General features: G+C 39.7%; 1 protein-coding gene across 5 annotated transcripts in view; it reads left to right on the forward strand.

Annotated features, from left to right (window-relative positions):
* Positions 1-17,559, forward strand: part of NELL2 (neural EGFL like 2) — a 397,486-nt gene that overhangs the window by 65,419 nt on the left and 314,508 nt on the right. The window contains exons 1-3 of one of the 5 annotated variants that reach the window (XM_040488376.1): positions 57-163; positions 903-988; positions 1,430-1,558. In XM_040488376.1, coding sequence (XP_040344310.1) covers positions 934-988; positions 1,430-1,558 — 184 coding nt within the window. In that variant the 5' untranslated portion in view covers positions 57-163; positions 903-933. Of the gene's footprint in view, positions 1-56; positions 164-370; positions 501-902; positions 989-1,195; positions 1,287-1,429; positions 1,559-17,559 lie in introns of those variants that run through there. The other 4 variants (XM_040488379.1, XM_040488378.1, XM_040488375.1 and 1 more) reach the window with 4 other exon arrangements.

Consider the following 17,559-nt stretch of genomic DNA (forward strand, 5'->3'; position numbering starts at 1 on the left):
CCTTTTCCAGTCCCCGGGGCTGTTTCGGAGCCCAGTACACAATACGCGGGCTTCCCTCCTTTGCCTAAAGGGCGGGCGAGCGCGTCTCTTAGCCTTGCCTTCTGCGACTGGGTGGTCCTTTCTCTCCCGTCTGTCTTTCAAGACACGCGTCCCAAATCAAGGGGTGAGAGCAAAGACCGCCCATCAACTTAGCACCTTGAATTTAGATCTTTCGATCCCGAAAGGAGGTTGGCTTCCCCGGGGCCAGCGAGTGAGGGCGGGGGGTGGGTGGGGGGGATAGGAGGGCGGGGCTGCAGCAGCTCCGGGGCTCGCTAGACGGGGCTTGGAGACCAAGGAGCCCCGTGCTGGAGAGGGACGCGGAGCGCCTGGCCTCGCCCTCGGCGGTCCCTCCCCACTCCTGGTCTCCCCGCCTCCCCGGGCCTGCCCCTCCCGCTCCGGGGGAGCCGTCTCTCCTCCGCGCGTCTCCGGCGCTCTCTCCATTGTCTCTGCTTTTACAACAGGTTCGCGCGGTGGGGAAGACGGGCGGGTGCCGGGCAGCCTCACCCCCGGCTTTCTTGGGGCCGCCTCCCTTCCTCTGGGGGTGTCGTGACTTCGGCTGCTTTTATTCAGCTCCGGAGCTAATTCCCCGGCGCAGCAGCCCCCGGGCGAGCCCGACCCCTCCCTCTGGGCCCCCGGCTCTGCCGGCGCTGCCGCCTCGGCTCTGCGTGTGGGAATGATGTGCGCATTGGAGGGTCCAAGTTCTTCACGTGCCTGGGGTGTCCTCCCATTTTTTTCTTAGGGAACCAATTCATATTAATCCTACTAATCAGTAAATGCGAGGCAGCGGCAGGAGACACAAACGCTATTTTCCCGCTTGATTCCGAGAACCTCTTCGATTTTTATTTTTATTTTTATTTTTAAAGAGGGAGACGATGGACTGAGCAGATCAACACCATGGAGTCTCGGGTCTTACTGAGAACATTCTGTTTGATCTTCGGTCTCGGAGCAGGTGAGTGGCCCAGAGATGGGGCGGGGGATGGGATGGCCCCCGCCTGGGGGCAGCCGGAGCTGGTTGGGGACGCCTTGCTTTTCCTCAATCCGAAGTAGGTCTGGAGTGGGAAGCTTGGAGTAGGGGGTGGGTTTGCATTTGGATTTTTCTGTGCTTGCCTTGGAGACGCTAGGGCGGGTCACACCCCTAGTCCGGGGTCTGAGGGCCGAGGGGGAACTTGGCACCGAGAGGGGTTTAAAGTAGGTCAGGGAAATGGGACTGGGTGCTCCGCTATTTAAAGCTTGGCTGCTGATCTCAGGTAAGGCTTCGCACGGCGGAGGAGGGAGTCGCCTCCCTCATCAGTTCCCAATTATTATCTCTTAGACTCGGTTCTTTGCTGCCCTGGAGGAAGAGGCTTGCATTTTGATGGAGGTTTTTCTTTCTCCCCCACCCTCCCACCAGTTTGGGGGCTTGGTGTGGACCCCTCTCTACAGATTGACGTCTTAACAGAGTTAGAACTTGGGGAGTCCACGACTGGAGTGCGCCAGGTCCCCGGGCTGCATAATGGGACGAAAGCCTTTCTCTTTCAAGGTATGGAGTGCGCGCCGAGTCCCCAGTGCGGTTTCAGTTCCGATAACCCAGGAGGGAGTTGTCCTCGCAGCTCCTCCTAACTTCTGTATTGCCTCATGGATGATGACAGTAATCTGGACCTGAGATATGGAGGGGTTAACGTGACAGACACACACCTTCCATATCTTTTTAAGTGGTTTGGTTTTTCTCCCCTCCCGCCCCCACCTCCTTACTTTGTACTCTTGCCAGTTCTAATGGATAGTTCCTTAATTACTGTACAGAAACTCCGCTGGCAGATGGTTGATTTTAGAGTCTGGGGAACAATGAATTATAGCACAAACGCCTCATTTGGGTGAAATTGATTTAGGTAGAAAATAGGATAGCTTAATCTTAGTTAAGACACTGCTCTCTGAAAGTTTCAGGTACAATGGTGCCTGGTTGGGAAGAATTTCTTTATGTGGAGTAGCTTTCTGGAAAAATGAATACCTCTCAATAATTTTATCTACTGTATATCACAAACATACTATATGTAAAACGATTTCTTATTGAAAGATCACGATTCTACTCTAACAATGTCAAGAGAAAGAATAATATTCTTTTAAATATGATTTTGAAAATCTTTCAAATAAATTTTAATTCAAAGGTATATCTTGTATCACCATTAATTGTATACTTAATATAATAAAACTTTTCTTTTAAGTCAGTGGACGTTGGCCATACACGAATGTCTACATTATAATTTATATATAAAAGTATAGTTTGAAGCAAATTCCAATACATCAAGCTGTCACCTTTGATTTACCAAAGCTTTTGAATATTGCTTGATTTGTGGAAAGATGTAATATGAGATTCTAAAAGGTAGCTAAACACATACAGAAAGATTCGTTTCATATATGGTGAAGTACAGATGAAGGCAAAAGAGAAATGAAGTTTGGTGTAACATAGCTGATGAACTGACTAAGCTAGCCACCCTGAGTTTTCTTGTGTGATTCTGGTGCCATGGCTTCATAATTACTAAAGAGTTGGATGTGCAAAATAAAACCACTTCAGCAAATCTGCCACCAAGAAACAGAAATAAAATAAAACTTGAATGTCTCTGTAGTGGTGTTGTTGCCTGACATAGCCAGTATGTGTCACCATGGACAGTAGCACTAAAGCTTACAACCGGGAAAAGGAGGAAATTGACATGTGCTGCAGTTATTTAAAACAAGCTTACTCTTATAAAAAATGTAATTTTCTGTTTTAATTATGGTGAGCCCACTAACTATTTCTATTGTGATAAATATTTGTGATGATGTTTTATTTACTGAAACGTCTTTTGGGGGGAGGGGTAGAGGTGCAGCCTAGCTATCGAATCCTTTAAAAAGAATGACTAAATCTAATAAAGGAAATAAAACTAGACTGTCAGCAATATTCACAAAGTGGAAGAGAAGTGTCATTAGGGATAAGCTTCTGGCTTTTTCTTCCTTTTTTCTTCTTTTTAAAACCTCTGATTTTCAGTCCCTGTGAACTGGAAGCGAAGTTATTTCAGGACTGCTAATTTGAGTAACTGAAAAGCTTTACAGAAGCTAACGCTCCTAATAAACAAATGATGTTGAAGTGCCCTTAAAATTTCCAAAGCTCCTTTAAATTATACTAGTGTTCTTAGTTTTCTCAGAAGAGTATCTGAGCTGTCACAACTAGAAACCTTCAGGACTGTGATTTTATGTTCTTATGCTAGACAATTAGACAATTTCTAGGAAATAGTCTCAAGGCACAAATATCTTTTCCTGGTTACTTTTTTTAAAGCAATATTTAGTATTCATCTTTATTTAAATTGCCAGTTCATCAAGGTAGGCATTGTGTTGCAAATGAATTGTCCACTGTAACTACTTATCAATGCATATCAATGAATTGATTTTATTTCCTTGTTGGTACTAAAGCCCTGCACTGAGTAAATGCCTAACAAATCTAGTTTTTGAGAACTGAAGATGTAAAATTTCATTTCCTGCCAAATTATGAGCTTTATTTCATATAGCCAATCAATCAGCAAGTATTTGCTACCTGCTGTGTTCTCAGTAGGCATATGTTACTGATCTATTGATTATGCTCTACTAACTTCTTTTATTCTGAGATTTAGATTATCAATTGACAACAGGTGGATCTTTGGCTCTGCTTGGTAGTTCTGCATTACCTTGGAAATATCTTTTCTCTGCTATTAGAAAATATTGTTAAGAAGCCACTTCTAACTTCTACTGCTTCACGGGGATTCCATGGCTTTTAGAGAGACAAAAGCTTTTAGACTCTGAAGATTTGATGGATTTGATTTATGGTCAATTGAGGGTGTTGCAGATATTTTCGTATAGTGTGTCAAATATCATAGCAGGATGGTAACAAATTACAAAACTTGTGAGATGCTCTCAGATTTCACATGAACCTATCAGATAAGTTACTTTGTGCTATCAAATATGTTCTATATGTTCTATATTTTGAACCATTAAATTTCTCCTGCAGTGATAAAACCATCTTCTTTTGTCTCTTAGCTTTAAAATAAAGAAATCTGAGCATATAATTTCCCAATGATTTTTGCTCATTTAATATTGCTTCTCCTTTTGACTACTTCATTATTCTCTGTGGTGCTATTTAAGATGCTTGTAATTCAGTGCTTTTTGAAACTATAAGTAACTTTTGTAAATTATTGTGCAATATGAATCTATATTAATAATTATATTTTATTATATATGATAATAAAAGCAAGTGGGAATATATTTCCAAGTCATATCTGGTTTTTATCATAATAGCAACTGTATCACTAAAAATTTAGTATCACTAAAATTGTTTTGTTGTTGTTGAAATTTGATTTGTAGCTGAATTGGAAATTGAAGTAAGAAGATGCTAAATTAGATCATCCTTTAATAAATGTGGCTTTTTATGTGTGCCAGTTATAATCACTTTCAAAAGGAAAAAGTATCCAAGCAACAGTTTGGAATCTACATCAAAATCTAAGTATTTCTAGCTTCAGTCTGACTCATAGCCACAAAAATATATTACATTTTTAAAATATAGAGGACTGAATGCTGACAATGAAAAAGACCTCTGAAGGCTTGTAAAGAGTTCTGAAATCTTAAGGACTAGTGTAATTGTAGATAGAATTCTACCTACTTACCTTGTTTAAAGTCTAGGAAATATTTGTAATGATAATGTTCTTTCTTCTCTGTACATGGGAGACCAAGAAAGAGAGCATAAGAAACACAGTTCTAGCACTTTCTAGCAATGTGAGCATGATTTTTAGATCTTTGGTTTTAACACTTTCTTTGGCCAGATTCCCAAAGTTGATAGTTTCATCTGTTGGTTTAATAAAATTTCTTCTAAGGTGTTCACAGATTTTATGATATCATTAATCCCCGCAAGAGAAGATAAAATCAAAGCATATTTTCTTCCTGAGTTGGTAATTTAAAAATAAGCTTAGTAGTTATTTTTTTTTAAAGAACTTTAAGATTTTAAAGGGAAAAAAACGTCCACAAGCCTACTCTTAGGTCAGTATTTAAAAACAGGACTGAAATTGGGCATTTGGTGTTAGGCCATTGACTTTATTAGGTAAAGGTAGCTGCATTAAGGAAAGCAAGCTTGTAATGAGTATTTGTCAATATGATGGTCAGTGGACATCCATGGACTAGGGACAGTGGTCATTGGTGCCCCAATAGAATAGAATAACACAGTGACAAAGAGATGGGCTTAGAAGTCAAGATAGACCCAAGTGGAATCTCATTAGTTGTTTTACTATGGTGAAGTTACTCAATTTCTCTGAATTTCAGCACCCTCAATTATAAAATTAATGTTGTTATCGGGATTAAAGGAGATATGTTCATTCATTTAAATAAATTTTTGTTGTGCAGTTGTATTCTGCTAGGTGTTAGGCATGAAGCAAAGGAATAAGTTAGAACTTTACTTTCAGAGTGTCTTAAAGATAGTCATTAAATAAATATTTACACGGATAATAATTTAATCACTGTTAAGGTAAATGCTATGAAGAAAAACTAAGAGTGCAATGGGAATCTGTAATCTAGGGAGTCACAGGATCAGGGAGACTATCTTTGAAGAAGAGTCATTTAAGCTGATAGCTGAAGGATACTTAGTCTGTAGAAGAGGGGCTAGGGGGATTCAGAGAGGGAGAATCACAGAGACAAAGGAAATAGCATGAACCAAGATCCCAAGCCTGGAATGAGCATTGTGCATTTGAAAAAAATGGAAGAAATTCAGAGTAGTGGAAGCATATGGTTGTGATATGAAATGATCACAAATGAAGAGAGCAGAGACCAGATTACAGGGTAGGCCATGTTAATAGAAGAGAATTGAAAATTTGTCACTACATAAAGATATATTGTGGTAGGCAGAATAATGCTTCCTCAAAGATGTTCATGTCCTAATACTAGGAACCTGATACTGTGTTATGTTACCTGTCAAGAGGAAATTAAGATGTATGTAGAGTTGCGGTTGGTAATCAACTGACCTTAGGGTAAGAACTATTCTGGATTCTATGGTTAGTCCCCATGTAATCACAAAGGTCCTTTAGATCTGGAAGAGGGAGCTAGAAGAGTCAGTGTTAGTGATGCAATGAGAGAATGACTCAACCTGCCATTGCTGCCTTTGAAGATAAAAGTAGGCCATGAGCCAAAGAGTGTGGGCTGTCCTGAGAAGGTGAAAAAGGCAAGAAAAGGGATTTTCCCTTAGAGTGTCCAGCGCTGCTGACACTTGATTTTAGCCCATTTCTGACCTCCAGAACTGTGAGATAATAAATTGTGTTGACTGAAGTCACTAAGCTTGTGGTGATTTTTTATAGCAGCAATAGGAAACTAGTACAGATTTTGATATGTGGACGTGGGGGCTGCTGTAAGAAATACCCAAAAATGTGGAAGTGGCTTTGCAATTGGGAAATGGGCATAGACTCGAAGAATTTTGAAGAGCATTATAGGAAAACCTAGATTGTCTTGAATAGACTGTTAGGAACAATATGGTGATCGCAATTCTACTAGGAAGGATTTAGAAGAAAATGAAGAGTGTGATAGAGAAATCCTAAATCACCTTAGAGAATTCTTAAATTGTCATGAACTGTTGGTTATGTGGACATTAAAGACACTTGCCCCTGGGAGCTTAGATAGAAATCAGGAACATGCTATTGCAAACTAGAGGAAAGGGGATCCTTGTTATATAGTGGCAGAAAGCTTAGCTAAATTGTGTCCTGCAGTTATGTGCAAAGTAAAGCTTGTAAATATGAACTTAGGTATTTAGCTGAGGTGATTTATGTGCACATTATTGAAGGTGCAGCCTGGGTTTTTCGTACTGCTTCCTCTAGTAAAAAGTGAGAGGAGAGAGGCAGATTGAAGGAAAAACTATTAAGCAGAATGAAACCAGAACTTGATATTTGGGAAATTCTCAGCCTCCCAGATTGAAAATGTTGCTAAAGTGAGGAGATTCATTGTCAGGAATGCCTGCCTTGGAGAGAAAGCCGATGGTTTTCTAGGGAAAACGTTTTGCTAGGGTCTCAGAAGTAAGGTCAGAGTACTCAGTCACATAGAGGGCTCTTTGAAGAAATTGAACATGCAACTCATGGATTCCCTCAAACATCTCAGCAGAAGCCAGTTACCGAGATAAATGTAGCCAAGAAATATCTGTGGAGGAGCCTCTTGTCTAATGGAGTAAATCACCATGACACATATGGGGGGACCCATGTGGTTCTTGAGAATACTATACCAGCAAAAATGCAACTGGCTGGGCCTGAAAAGGGAAGTGAGGATGTAGTAAAAGAAGGTTGTTGATCCCTAAAATTCTACAAGCAAGAAACAAGCTGATTAATCTACTCAGCTGCAAACACGAACCACCTTTTATGAAAAAATAAGGTTGACTAAGAGGGTACAACTGAGAGCCCAGAAGGCACAGCTGAGATCCCAGAGGGTGGAGCCACGACCACATAGGATTATTCCTAGACTTTGAAATCAAATATAATTTGCCTAGCTGGATTTCAAAGTTGCATGAGTCTGATGTCTAATTTTTAAACTTCTATTTTCTCTCTTTTTGCATGGGAATGTCTATAATTATTATCCCATGTCTATTGCACCATTGTATTTTGGGAGCAGACATCTTGTTTCTTGAGCTTGACAGGTTCACAGATGGAGAGGAACTGTGCCTCGGGATGGATGGTACCCAAGGCCTCATTTGTACCTGATTTAGGTGTTGACATTTGGGGCTTTTGAATTAATAAGATTTAGACCAGATTTAAACTTCGAGTTGATATTCTACTGAGTTGAGACTTTGGGGACTTTTGGGTAGACTGAATATATTTTGCATGTGGGATGCATATGAATCTTTGGGTGTGAAAGACGGGCTGTTGTAGTCTGAATAACGGTCTCCCAACCGTTTACATACTAAACCCTCAGAACCTGTAAATATAGTATGTTACTTGGCAAGGGGGGGATTAAGGTTACAAAAGCAATTAAGGTTGGTAGAGCGTCCGGGTGGCTCAACTGGTTAAGCGTCTGACTCTTTATTTTGGCTCAGGTCATGATCTCACGGTTCATGGGTTCAAGCCCCAAGTTGGGCTCTGTGCTGAGTCAGCTTGGGATTCTCTCTCTCTCTCTCTCTCTCTCTCTCTCTCTGTCTCTCACTGCCCCTCCTCAGCTCATGTGTACTTGCTCTCTCTCAAAATAAACCAACATTTTAAAAAAGGAAGTAGTTAAGGTTGCTAATCAGGTGACATCAAATATGGAGATTATCCTGGATTATCTGAGTGGGTCCCATGTAATCATAAGGATACCTTAATTTACGGAAGAGGGAAGTAGAGGCATCAGTGTCAGTGTGATGCATTGTGAGAAAGACTTGATAGGTCATTGCTGGTTTTGAAGTTGGAAGCTGGTTGTGAGCCAAGGAATGTGGGAAGCTCCTAGAAGCTATAAAAAGCAAAAAAAAAACAAAAAAAAGGATTTTTCTTTTAGAACTTCTAGGAGAAACACAGCCCTGCAAACACCTTGATTTTAGCCTAATGAATTCATTTTGGACTTCTGACCCTCAGAACTGTGAAATAATAAATTTGCATTGATTCAGCCATTAAAGTAATATGTTACAGCAACCATAGGAAACTAATATATATGTTAAACATTAGCATCCATTTGTTTTGTAACTGAATTAAATTTTATTTTGAGGCCTCTCTCTACTATGCATGAGAGTGTGTTTGTAGGGTCGTTGGAAACTTGAATTAGCTGGTTCAAGTTATGTTAGTCATTTGTAGTTTAAAATAGTTTCTGGGGCATCTGGGTGGCTCAGTTGGTTAAGTGTCTGACTTAGGCTCAGGTCATAACCTCACGGTTTGTGAGTTTGATGCCCGCAGGGGGCTCTGTGTTGACAGGGCGGAGCTTGGAGCCTGCTTCAGAGTCTGTGCCTCCCTCTCTCTCTGCCCCTCCCCTGCTCGCTCACTCACTCGCTCTCTCTCTCAAAAATAAATAAACGTTAGAAAAAATTAAAATAATTTCTTAACGTGTAAAGTCAGAGGCTTCATACTGAATGCTGAGTCTTTAAGAAATTCTCTTCATCGTTTAGCTATGAGATCATTCTGGGAGCAAATAACAAAATCAAGCACCAGGATTTTTGATTCTATTTATTTAAAAAAAATTGTTTTTTAACGTTTATTTATTTTTGAGACAGAGAGAGACAGAGCATGAACGGGGGAGGGTCAGAGAGAGAGGGAAACACAGAATCCGAAACAGGCTCCAGGCTCTGGGCAGGTCAGCACAGAGCCCGACGCGGGGCTCGAACTCACGGACCGCGAGATCATGACCTGAGCCGAAGTCGGCCGCCCAACCGACTGAGCCACCCAGGCGCCCCGATTGTATTTATTTTTTAAAAATAGACCCTTCCTCCCTCAAAAGGTTAATTCAGAAGCGGAGGGGGGAAATTAGCATGAATATTTTAGAAGCAGAATGGATAACACTTAGCATGGTGTTTGGCACCCAGTGAGTGTGGTAGGCATAATTATGGGCAGGGGCAAGCATAACTGGAAGTCTTTATCAAAAGTGCCAGGGATTTCTGTGGGATGCCAACTAGGTTTGGTTTGGGAGGAGCTGGAGCAGTCTTGACAATGTCCAACAAGTGGGTGACTTTGAATGTCATGGCTGAGACATACCCTGGATAGCAGTTAAAGTGAAGAGCCTCCACCTTTCTTTTCCTTTATTCCGTCTCCCACTGGCTCCTTGTCCTCATGTTAGTCCCAGAATCCAGTCTTGTAGACACCTACCCTCTTTCCCATTCTTGTTAATACCTGCCTATAATTCAATACCTGCTAACTGATAACTTAGGTATCAGACATTAAGGCCTTATAGTGTGATATGTCTCCTGTTGATTTTACTTCAATTCTATTAGTTGTTTTTTGTTTGTTTGTTTGTTTGTTTGTTTTGTTTTTTACTGCAATGCTTTTGTGTATAAGAATGGGGCACACAGTATAATGGGGGGGATGTTTACATAAAATATTAGAGGAGGTAAAATAGGAACTGAGAATTATAAATAGTGAAGAAGATGATGGGCATTGAAGAGGGCATCTTTTGGGATGAGCACTGGGTGCTGTATGGAAACCAATTTGACAATAAATTTCATATATTAAAAAAATAAAAAAAATACTGAAGAAGGAAGTTTGGGACTTTATCTTAAAGAATGAAGCTAATTCCGATTCTGTATCTCCCTCTCTCTCTGCCTCTCCCCCGTTCATGCTCTGTCTCTCTCTGTCTCAAAAATAAATAAACGTTAAAAAAAATATTAAGAAAAAAAAGAATGAAGCTAAAAACTGTGAAAATTGTATGTCTCAGTGTATATATGGCTGAGTGTATGTAATCATTTAACTGAGTTAAAAACAGAGCAAATAGAGCAAAATCAAGTGGTGTGTGTGTGTGTGTGTGTGTGTGTGTGTGTGTTTGCAAAAACATGTGAGGGCTCTCTCTTTATCCTTTTAATGCAAAACCATTATGTTTTGATGTTTGTCATAATGGTAAAATTTTTATTTTTTATTTTTATCTACCTGTGTCAGACCACCAGAAGTAAGTGCCTTTGTGTGTCATTTGAGCACTTTTCTCACATGGTTTTTTATAGACTCTGTGAAAATTTTCATCTTTTGCTAGCTAGGTTTCAGTTAGAATCAACATTGAAGAGGTAGATATATATGCAAACTCGTTTTATAAGCAAACGCTTTATTACTGGATATTTTTTGTAATGATGACTTTTGTTTCACTCTGTAAACTCATTTGTTGGAACTCAGAAATGTGCCACTGTAATTAAAAAGAACTAGGGAGAGAGCTGGTGGGAAGAAAAGTGGAGCCTGACTCTTCCCTTTCCTGTTTGGCCTGCTGCCAGCCATTGGGCCCTCGGACAATTGTTTACCGAGTCATTCTTAATGGTGCCTCTGCTGACGTTCTTCATTCTGGGGAAGGGATGGGGAACCCAGGCAACCACATATCTTTCTCTACAAAGGGAGGATTTAGAATGAGGACAGCAGACCACTGCTCTGAAAGGTCATATTCTAATGGCCTGGACATAGGGAAGAAATGATGGAAGGGACTGTAAATTCATAGTGAGACGCAGTAGTAGTTGGGTCCATGGACTCCAGAGCTGGACATGTTGTGTTTGAATCCTTTGTTCACTAGTTGCATGACCTTGATCTTGTTCCTTAACTAATCTCTGAGATAAAAGCAGCACTACTTCTTAGAGTTGATGTGTAGATAGATTGTGGATGAAACTGTGTCTGACATTTACCAAACATCTAATGTATTTTAAGTATTTTTTTTGATTTTCGAATTAGCTTAGCAGCAAACCATGCTCCTTGGATTATTTTAGGGGCTTCCTGGTAGAAGCGGTGGGTTCTGTGAGGGAGCTGAGGTGAAGTGATTTTCACATGAGGCAGAGAAGACACATGAAGGTAAACTGAAGTGGGGGAGAAACCGGCCCTGAAACATCTTCTGTTCTGTTTTTAATGTCTTGGTTCTATGGGTGGAAGAGAATATGCAGATGTGGGTGGAGAGGAATGAGAACACATGGCAGATTTGGAGAGGAAGGAGTGTAATTTGCCCTGTTGCACCACTGTTCAGAAGTGGGGGGACCAGAGAGAAAACCCACAAAAGAAGATTCATAGCATAGCTCCTCTGTAGGCACCCAAACACACTACTTTCTAGGCATATTGAAAGTTTAGCTTAGTGTTTGAGTTGTGACAAGTGTTAGCAGTTCTGAGGAACAAACGACATGATGGGGGCATTACTTGGCTCTGTTGGGGTAAGCTTGGCTTTCCTCGGCAAGGTGGGAACTGGTGGTGGAGGATAATATTTCAGGAGTCTTCAACGTTAGCCCAGGAGCCAGTGTTAATGTTGACAGAACTGTTGGGGTGGTCTTGTGGATCCTCTGTGAATTGGGGTCACTTTCCTTCCATTTCCTGCTACTTCTTGAGTATCTTGCTGGCATATATTCTTTACTTCTATAGTCCAGAGTCCCTGTGTCAAATTTTTATCCCAGTGGCCCCCTGAGACCCTGGTCTTGAGTGACTTGCTGTATTGTTTCCCTATTAAGACTGTAAGATCCCTAGGGAACTGGTCATGCTCTATGTTTCTTCTGGCCACCAACAACTCTATGCCAGTTCCTTCTCTGGTTCTTCCTGATTTTTTTTTTTTCCTTTTACATATTATTCAGGAGTCAGCTAAGCTGTCACTTTGACTACAAATCCTTCCTTTGGTGGAATTATTGTTTCTTCCTCTGTGTTCTCTTAGCATCTTCTATTAAAACAACCATCTCACTGTATTACTTTATTAAAGCTTTCTTGTTTTTATGTAAAAAAATCTGACCAGTTTTCTTTTCGTTGTTACCACTTTCCTGATCCAAGCCACCACTATACGCTGGATTACTGTGGTAGGCTCTTATGTGGTCTTCCTGCTTATGCTTTTGCTCCTCTGTAGGCTGTTCTCAACAGAGTTGCCAGAGTGATCTTTTATTATTTTTATTTTTTAAATGTTTATTTATTTATTTTGCCAGTGAAGGGTGAAGAGAGAGGGGAGAGAGAATCCCAAGCAGGCTCTGTGCTGTCAGCAGAGATCCTGACCCAGGGCTCTATCTCAGGAACTGTGAGATTATGACCTGAGCCGACATCAAGAGTTGGACGCTTAACTCACTGAACCACCCTGGCGCTCCCAGAGCAATCTTTTAAAAATGCAATGCATATCATGTTACTGGCTTGTCCCATTCAGTGGTTCTTCATTTCACTCAAAAGATGAAGTTCTTATTATGCCCTACAAAGACCTGCATAATCAATTCCACCACCCCATTACTTTTCTGGCCTAATCAGTTCATCCCTCCCTTTGCTCACTTTGCTTTAACTCCACCGGCTTCCTTGCTGTTCCTCAAACAGGCCAGTTACTCTTCTGCCTCAGGGCCTTTGCACTGGTTGTTTGCCTGGAATTCTCCCCCCCCCCCCCCCATATATCTGCATGTTTTCCCCTATCCTTCAAATGTATTCTCTAATATCAGTTTTTTAAAATAAGGCCTACTCTTACCACTGAGTAAAATTTCAGGTAGTCCTATACCTCACAAGTACTCTTGATACTCCTTGTTCTGATTTGTTAGTGTTCGTAGCATTTATCATCTAACATGCTATGTAATACACTTATATATCATTTGCTATCATTTGTTTAGCATCTGTCTCTCCTGCTAGAAATTAAGCTCAATAAGAACAGGGATTTTTGAATGCTTTATTCACTGATATGTAACCCAACTGTCTAGCACACAGTAAGAACTCCATAAAAATTTGTCCCATGGATGTATTTATTTTGCTGACTAGTTTGTGATCTCTTTAAGGCTTGTTTCTTCTTGTAGTGTCCTATCATGCACATGAGCATAATGTGCTCAGGCAAATATCGGTAAGTGAATATTTGTGGCATTGAATTGAGTCCAAGTATTCACTGCAGATCTGATTTTTTTGGGGTGACATTGTTATGTTTTATATTTATGTAACTTTAAAGAAGGCTAAAGAACTCTTCTTTTGAGTCAAAACACCTACTACTTTCTTCTTTAGTCATGGGAAAAGGTAAGAAGGTTGAAAGACATGGAGAAAAGGTAGTTCTGCTTAACTTAGTTCTCTGAATTATTCTGAGAGGTCTCTTCTGCATTCTAAAATAGAGTGTGGTGCAGAGGAAATATAAGCATGTTGAGGAACGTAGACATCCCTATGGTTGTTGACAGTGAGAGTTTACAATTTGAGTCTGAAGTATTGTGAATTCAGCATTTAGCAGAGGTGCTCGTATTCATTTGAAAAGTACTGAGAAACATTTCAAAGGCAAATAAGGATTAATTTGGATTATCTATGCTGTAGTACTTCTCACTACTGCAAATAAACCAAACTGGAGTACGTCCAGAGGAAAGCAACCAGGTAGTTGAAAGCTTTGGAAACCATGTCAGATGAGGAATGGTTGAAAGAGCTTGGAATTCAGAATTTTTAGCCTGGACAATAAAAGATAGTGGAGATATGACTTTTTTAAAATTTACATATTGGGAGGATAGTCATGTATAAGGGGACTTAGATTTATTTTGTGTTGCTCTAGAGCAGTGATTCCCAAATGTCAACCTGATGATCAATGGTTTATTGACTGCCTTGTTAAAAATGACTCCCTGACCTTCCTAAACTAACTAAATCCATATCTCTGGGGGTGCATCCTAGGAACCTATATTTAAAAAAATTCTGTGATTTTGATGTTCAGCCAAGTTTGTGAACCATTTTCTAGAATTGAGCCATCTATAAATATAGTAGCTACTAGCCATGAGTAGCTATGGAGTACTAGAAATGTGGCGATTACAAACTGCAATGCAATGCAAGTATAAAAATACATACAGGGTACTAAGACAGTATAAAAAGAATGTAAAATATCAATACTTTTGTATTGATTATATGTTGAAATAATATTTCTGGATATATTGGTCAAATAGATATATTATTAAAATTAAAATCACCTGTTTCAGTCATTAAAATTAGCTATCCATCCATTTATCCATTCCATTCAATAAACACACTTCTAATAATATTCAAAGAGAGTTCAAATGACCTATTTTAGGAAAAAGGTTCCAGTGGGGTGGGGGTGAGGATTAGACTAGATACTTTCCAAGGTCACTTTAGTTCCTACTGAAATTAAATTAGTCTCTTTTCCCTTTGAATTAACTGTTCATTTTATTGTAACCTCTGATGTCCAGAACATCTTTTTCATCTACCTGATAATCCTTAACACTCTCGTCAGAACATTACCTTTTCAAAAGGATCTTGGATCGTTCCACTGCTCTTATTAAAGTTTTCTACTGAGAGATATCCTGTCATTTACTGCTGTGTATCTGTTTTATAAATGTTCATTCTTAATGGTAGTGATCCACATTAGTTCTTCCATAAACCGATGTTTTAGTATTTAATCTATTTTGCTTGTCTATTTAAGTAGAGAATCCCCTAGGCAAGCACTATGTCTAATTCTGTATTCTTACAGTCTAACATATTGTACTGATGGACCATTAAATGTCCCAGAAAAAGTGCCAAATAGATTAAGTATTTCAGAGAGGAACATAACCTATATTTTTAGAACTTATTTAAATTTCCAGCAGTAATTGGTAGCTGAACATCCTCACTATGAGTTGTGTGTGTTGACATATACTTGTAAATGAGCAGGGCTCTTCCTAGAGACTGACAGGTTGTTAAAAAGAAAATAAAAAAGGTATATAAAAATGGTTGGTCTGTGCTACCAATGAGATGCAGTGCTCTGATAGTCCCTGAATGTTGAACCTGTCGATTTTGGAGGAGAACATTTTGTTCACTAATGTGGTTTGCTGTATCCTTCCTATATTTCATCAAATTGCTAATTATACTATAAATATAGATTCTTTTAAAGTGTCTGAGTACTCCAGAGAGACAGCTTATTTTATGATACTATCATTCATATGTTTGTTCTTCCTTCAGAGGCTGATTTTCAAAAGTTCTGTTGAAATGTAAGTATTAGTGTTATTGCTTTTGTTAATACTTTCCATCCCCTGATGTTCAGAGTGAATTTATATAGGATGCTTAATGGATAATTTAATTCAAGCATCTTAGGGAAATATTGTGACTCTAGGCTTTATGTTTTTGCCTTTCAAATGAAAACTGAGGGACTTTTCACGATAGAAGAAGAAACATTATATACAAGTAAAGGGGAGAAATGCTTTAAAATATCTGAAAGAAGGGATTGTTGAATCCAAATTTTAGTCCAAAGAATCCAAACTTGGGCTTGTGTGGGGTTTTAGTACACTTAGTGTTTCATTATTATTATGAAAGAAAACACACAAATGACTTTACCACATCCTTTTACTTCAAGTTCAAAGGTCAGAAATTGGAACTCATTTTATTTTAAAAATTTTTTTTTTCTTTTTTTCAACGTTTTTATTTATTTTTGGGACAGAGAGAGACAGAGCATGAACGGGGAAGGGGCAGAGAGAGAGGGAGACACAGAATCGGAAACAGGCTCCAGGCTCTGAGCCATCAGCCCAGAGCCTGACGCGGGGCTCGAACTAACGGACCGCGAGATCGTGACCTGGCTGAAGTCGGACGCTTAACCGACTGCGCCACCCAGGCGCCCCGGAACTCATTTTAATTAGACTTTTAACATTTCTTATTTTTTTTTGGTAACATTTATTTATTTTTGAGACAGGGAGAGACAGCATGAACAGGGAGGGTCAGAGAGAGAGGGAGACACAGAATCTGAAACAGACTCCAGGCTCTGAGCTGTCAGCACAGAGCCTGATGTGGGGCTCGAACTCACGGACCACGAGATCATGACCTGAGCCGAAGTCGGACGCTTAACCGATTGAGCCACCTAGGCGCCCCAGAGTTTTAACATTTCTAACTCAAATCTAGGTCTCCATTTACCATATCCTTTACCAAATTCTTCCTGAAGTGCATCACTAATTTCTATAGTAAACAATAATCCTGAAGAGACAGGACAGTGTTTTAAGTTATACTTTTTAGAAGACTATTATGTTATGCGTTGAAGTGAAGGATTGTTTGAAGTTTAAACGGATTGGGTATAAGAACTTGAGCTGGACCGGGAAGTTGCAGTATGGGAATTTGCAAGAAGTCGGCCCTGCAAAGGGAAAGAAAAGAACACAGAAAGGATGTGTGTTCATTGCCACTCACCTTGAAGGCACTAAGACTCTATGCAGAGGTCAATTTTTAAAAGTCGCTACAAAAATTTCATTATCCTTATCATAAATGTTTCTCTACAACAAAGCGTCTCATAGTAGATTTTCATCCCTTTGCTGCTGTGGGTCCAATTTTTAATAATTGGTTGCATTTACAGTGAATATAGTGTAATTTAAATTGTTCTTTGATAACACACTTCCAAATTAGAACATGTTTCAGAGACTAATGGAAAAAAATGAGTGTTCACTCTGTGAATTATTGACCAGGCAGGAAACTGTCAAGTGGGGAAGAACCCACCTATTTAATGGATGATTACTTTTTCTTATTTTGGTCAGCAAATTAGTAAAGTCAGAGGGCGAAGTTGGGAGCAGGCCAGATAGGCTGTGGAAACTTGCAGGCTCAGTCTTATTTCTAAAACTTCACAGGACTGATGTTAATTACACAGGCATCAGACAAGAAAAAGTAAGGTTTTAAGTAAATACTATCCTAGCTGCCTTATGAAGAAACTGGAGCCATCTGTGTATAACAAAGCTTTTCTCTCATGGGAAAATATAGACTAGAGGAACAAATGCAGAACTACCTCATTTTAGACTTTCTGAAGTTATAATATAACCATGCAACAAATGTGTACTACTGAGAGATATTGGAGGATTCATTTTCTTCCCCACACTATCTTAATGGAAGGAGTTGGTAAGGAAAATACAATTTGTTAACATTTTTTTTTCAATCTTGTATGTTGATATATGACTCCACAGAAGGGAAATATCAAATCATTAAATTGAAATAGAGTGTTTCAGGTAAAAGTCTATTAAAAAAAAGAGGA

Source organism: Herpailurus yagouaroundi, unplaced genomic scaffold (assembly GCF_014898765.1).
Source record: "Herpailurus yagouaroundi ecotype Mexico unplaced genomic scaffold, PumYag 166, whole genome shotgun sequence".
Classification (NCBI taxonomy): Eukaryota; Metazoa; Chordata; class Mammalia; order Carnivora; family Felidae; genus Herpailurus; species Herpailurus yagouaroundi.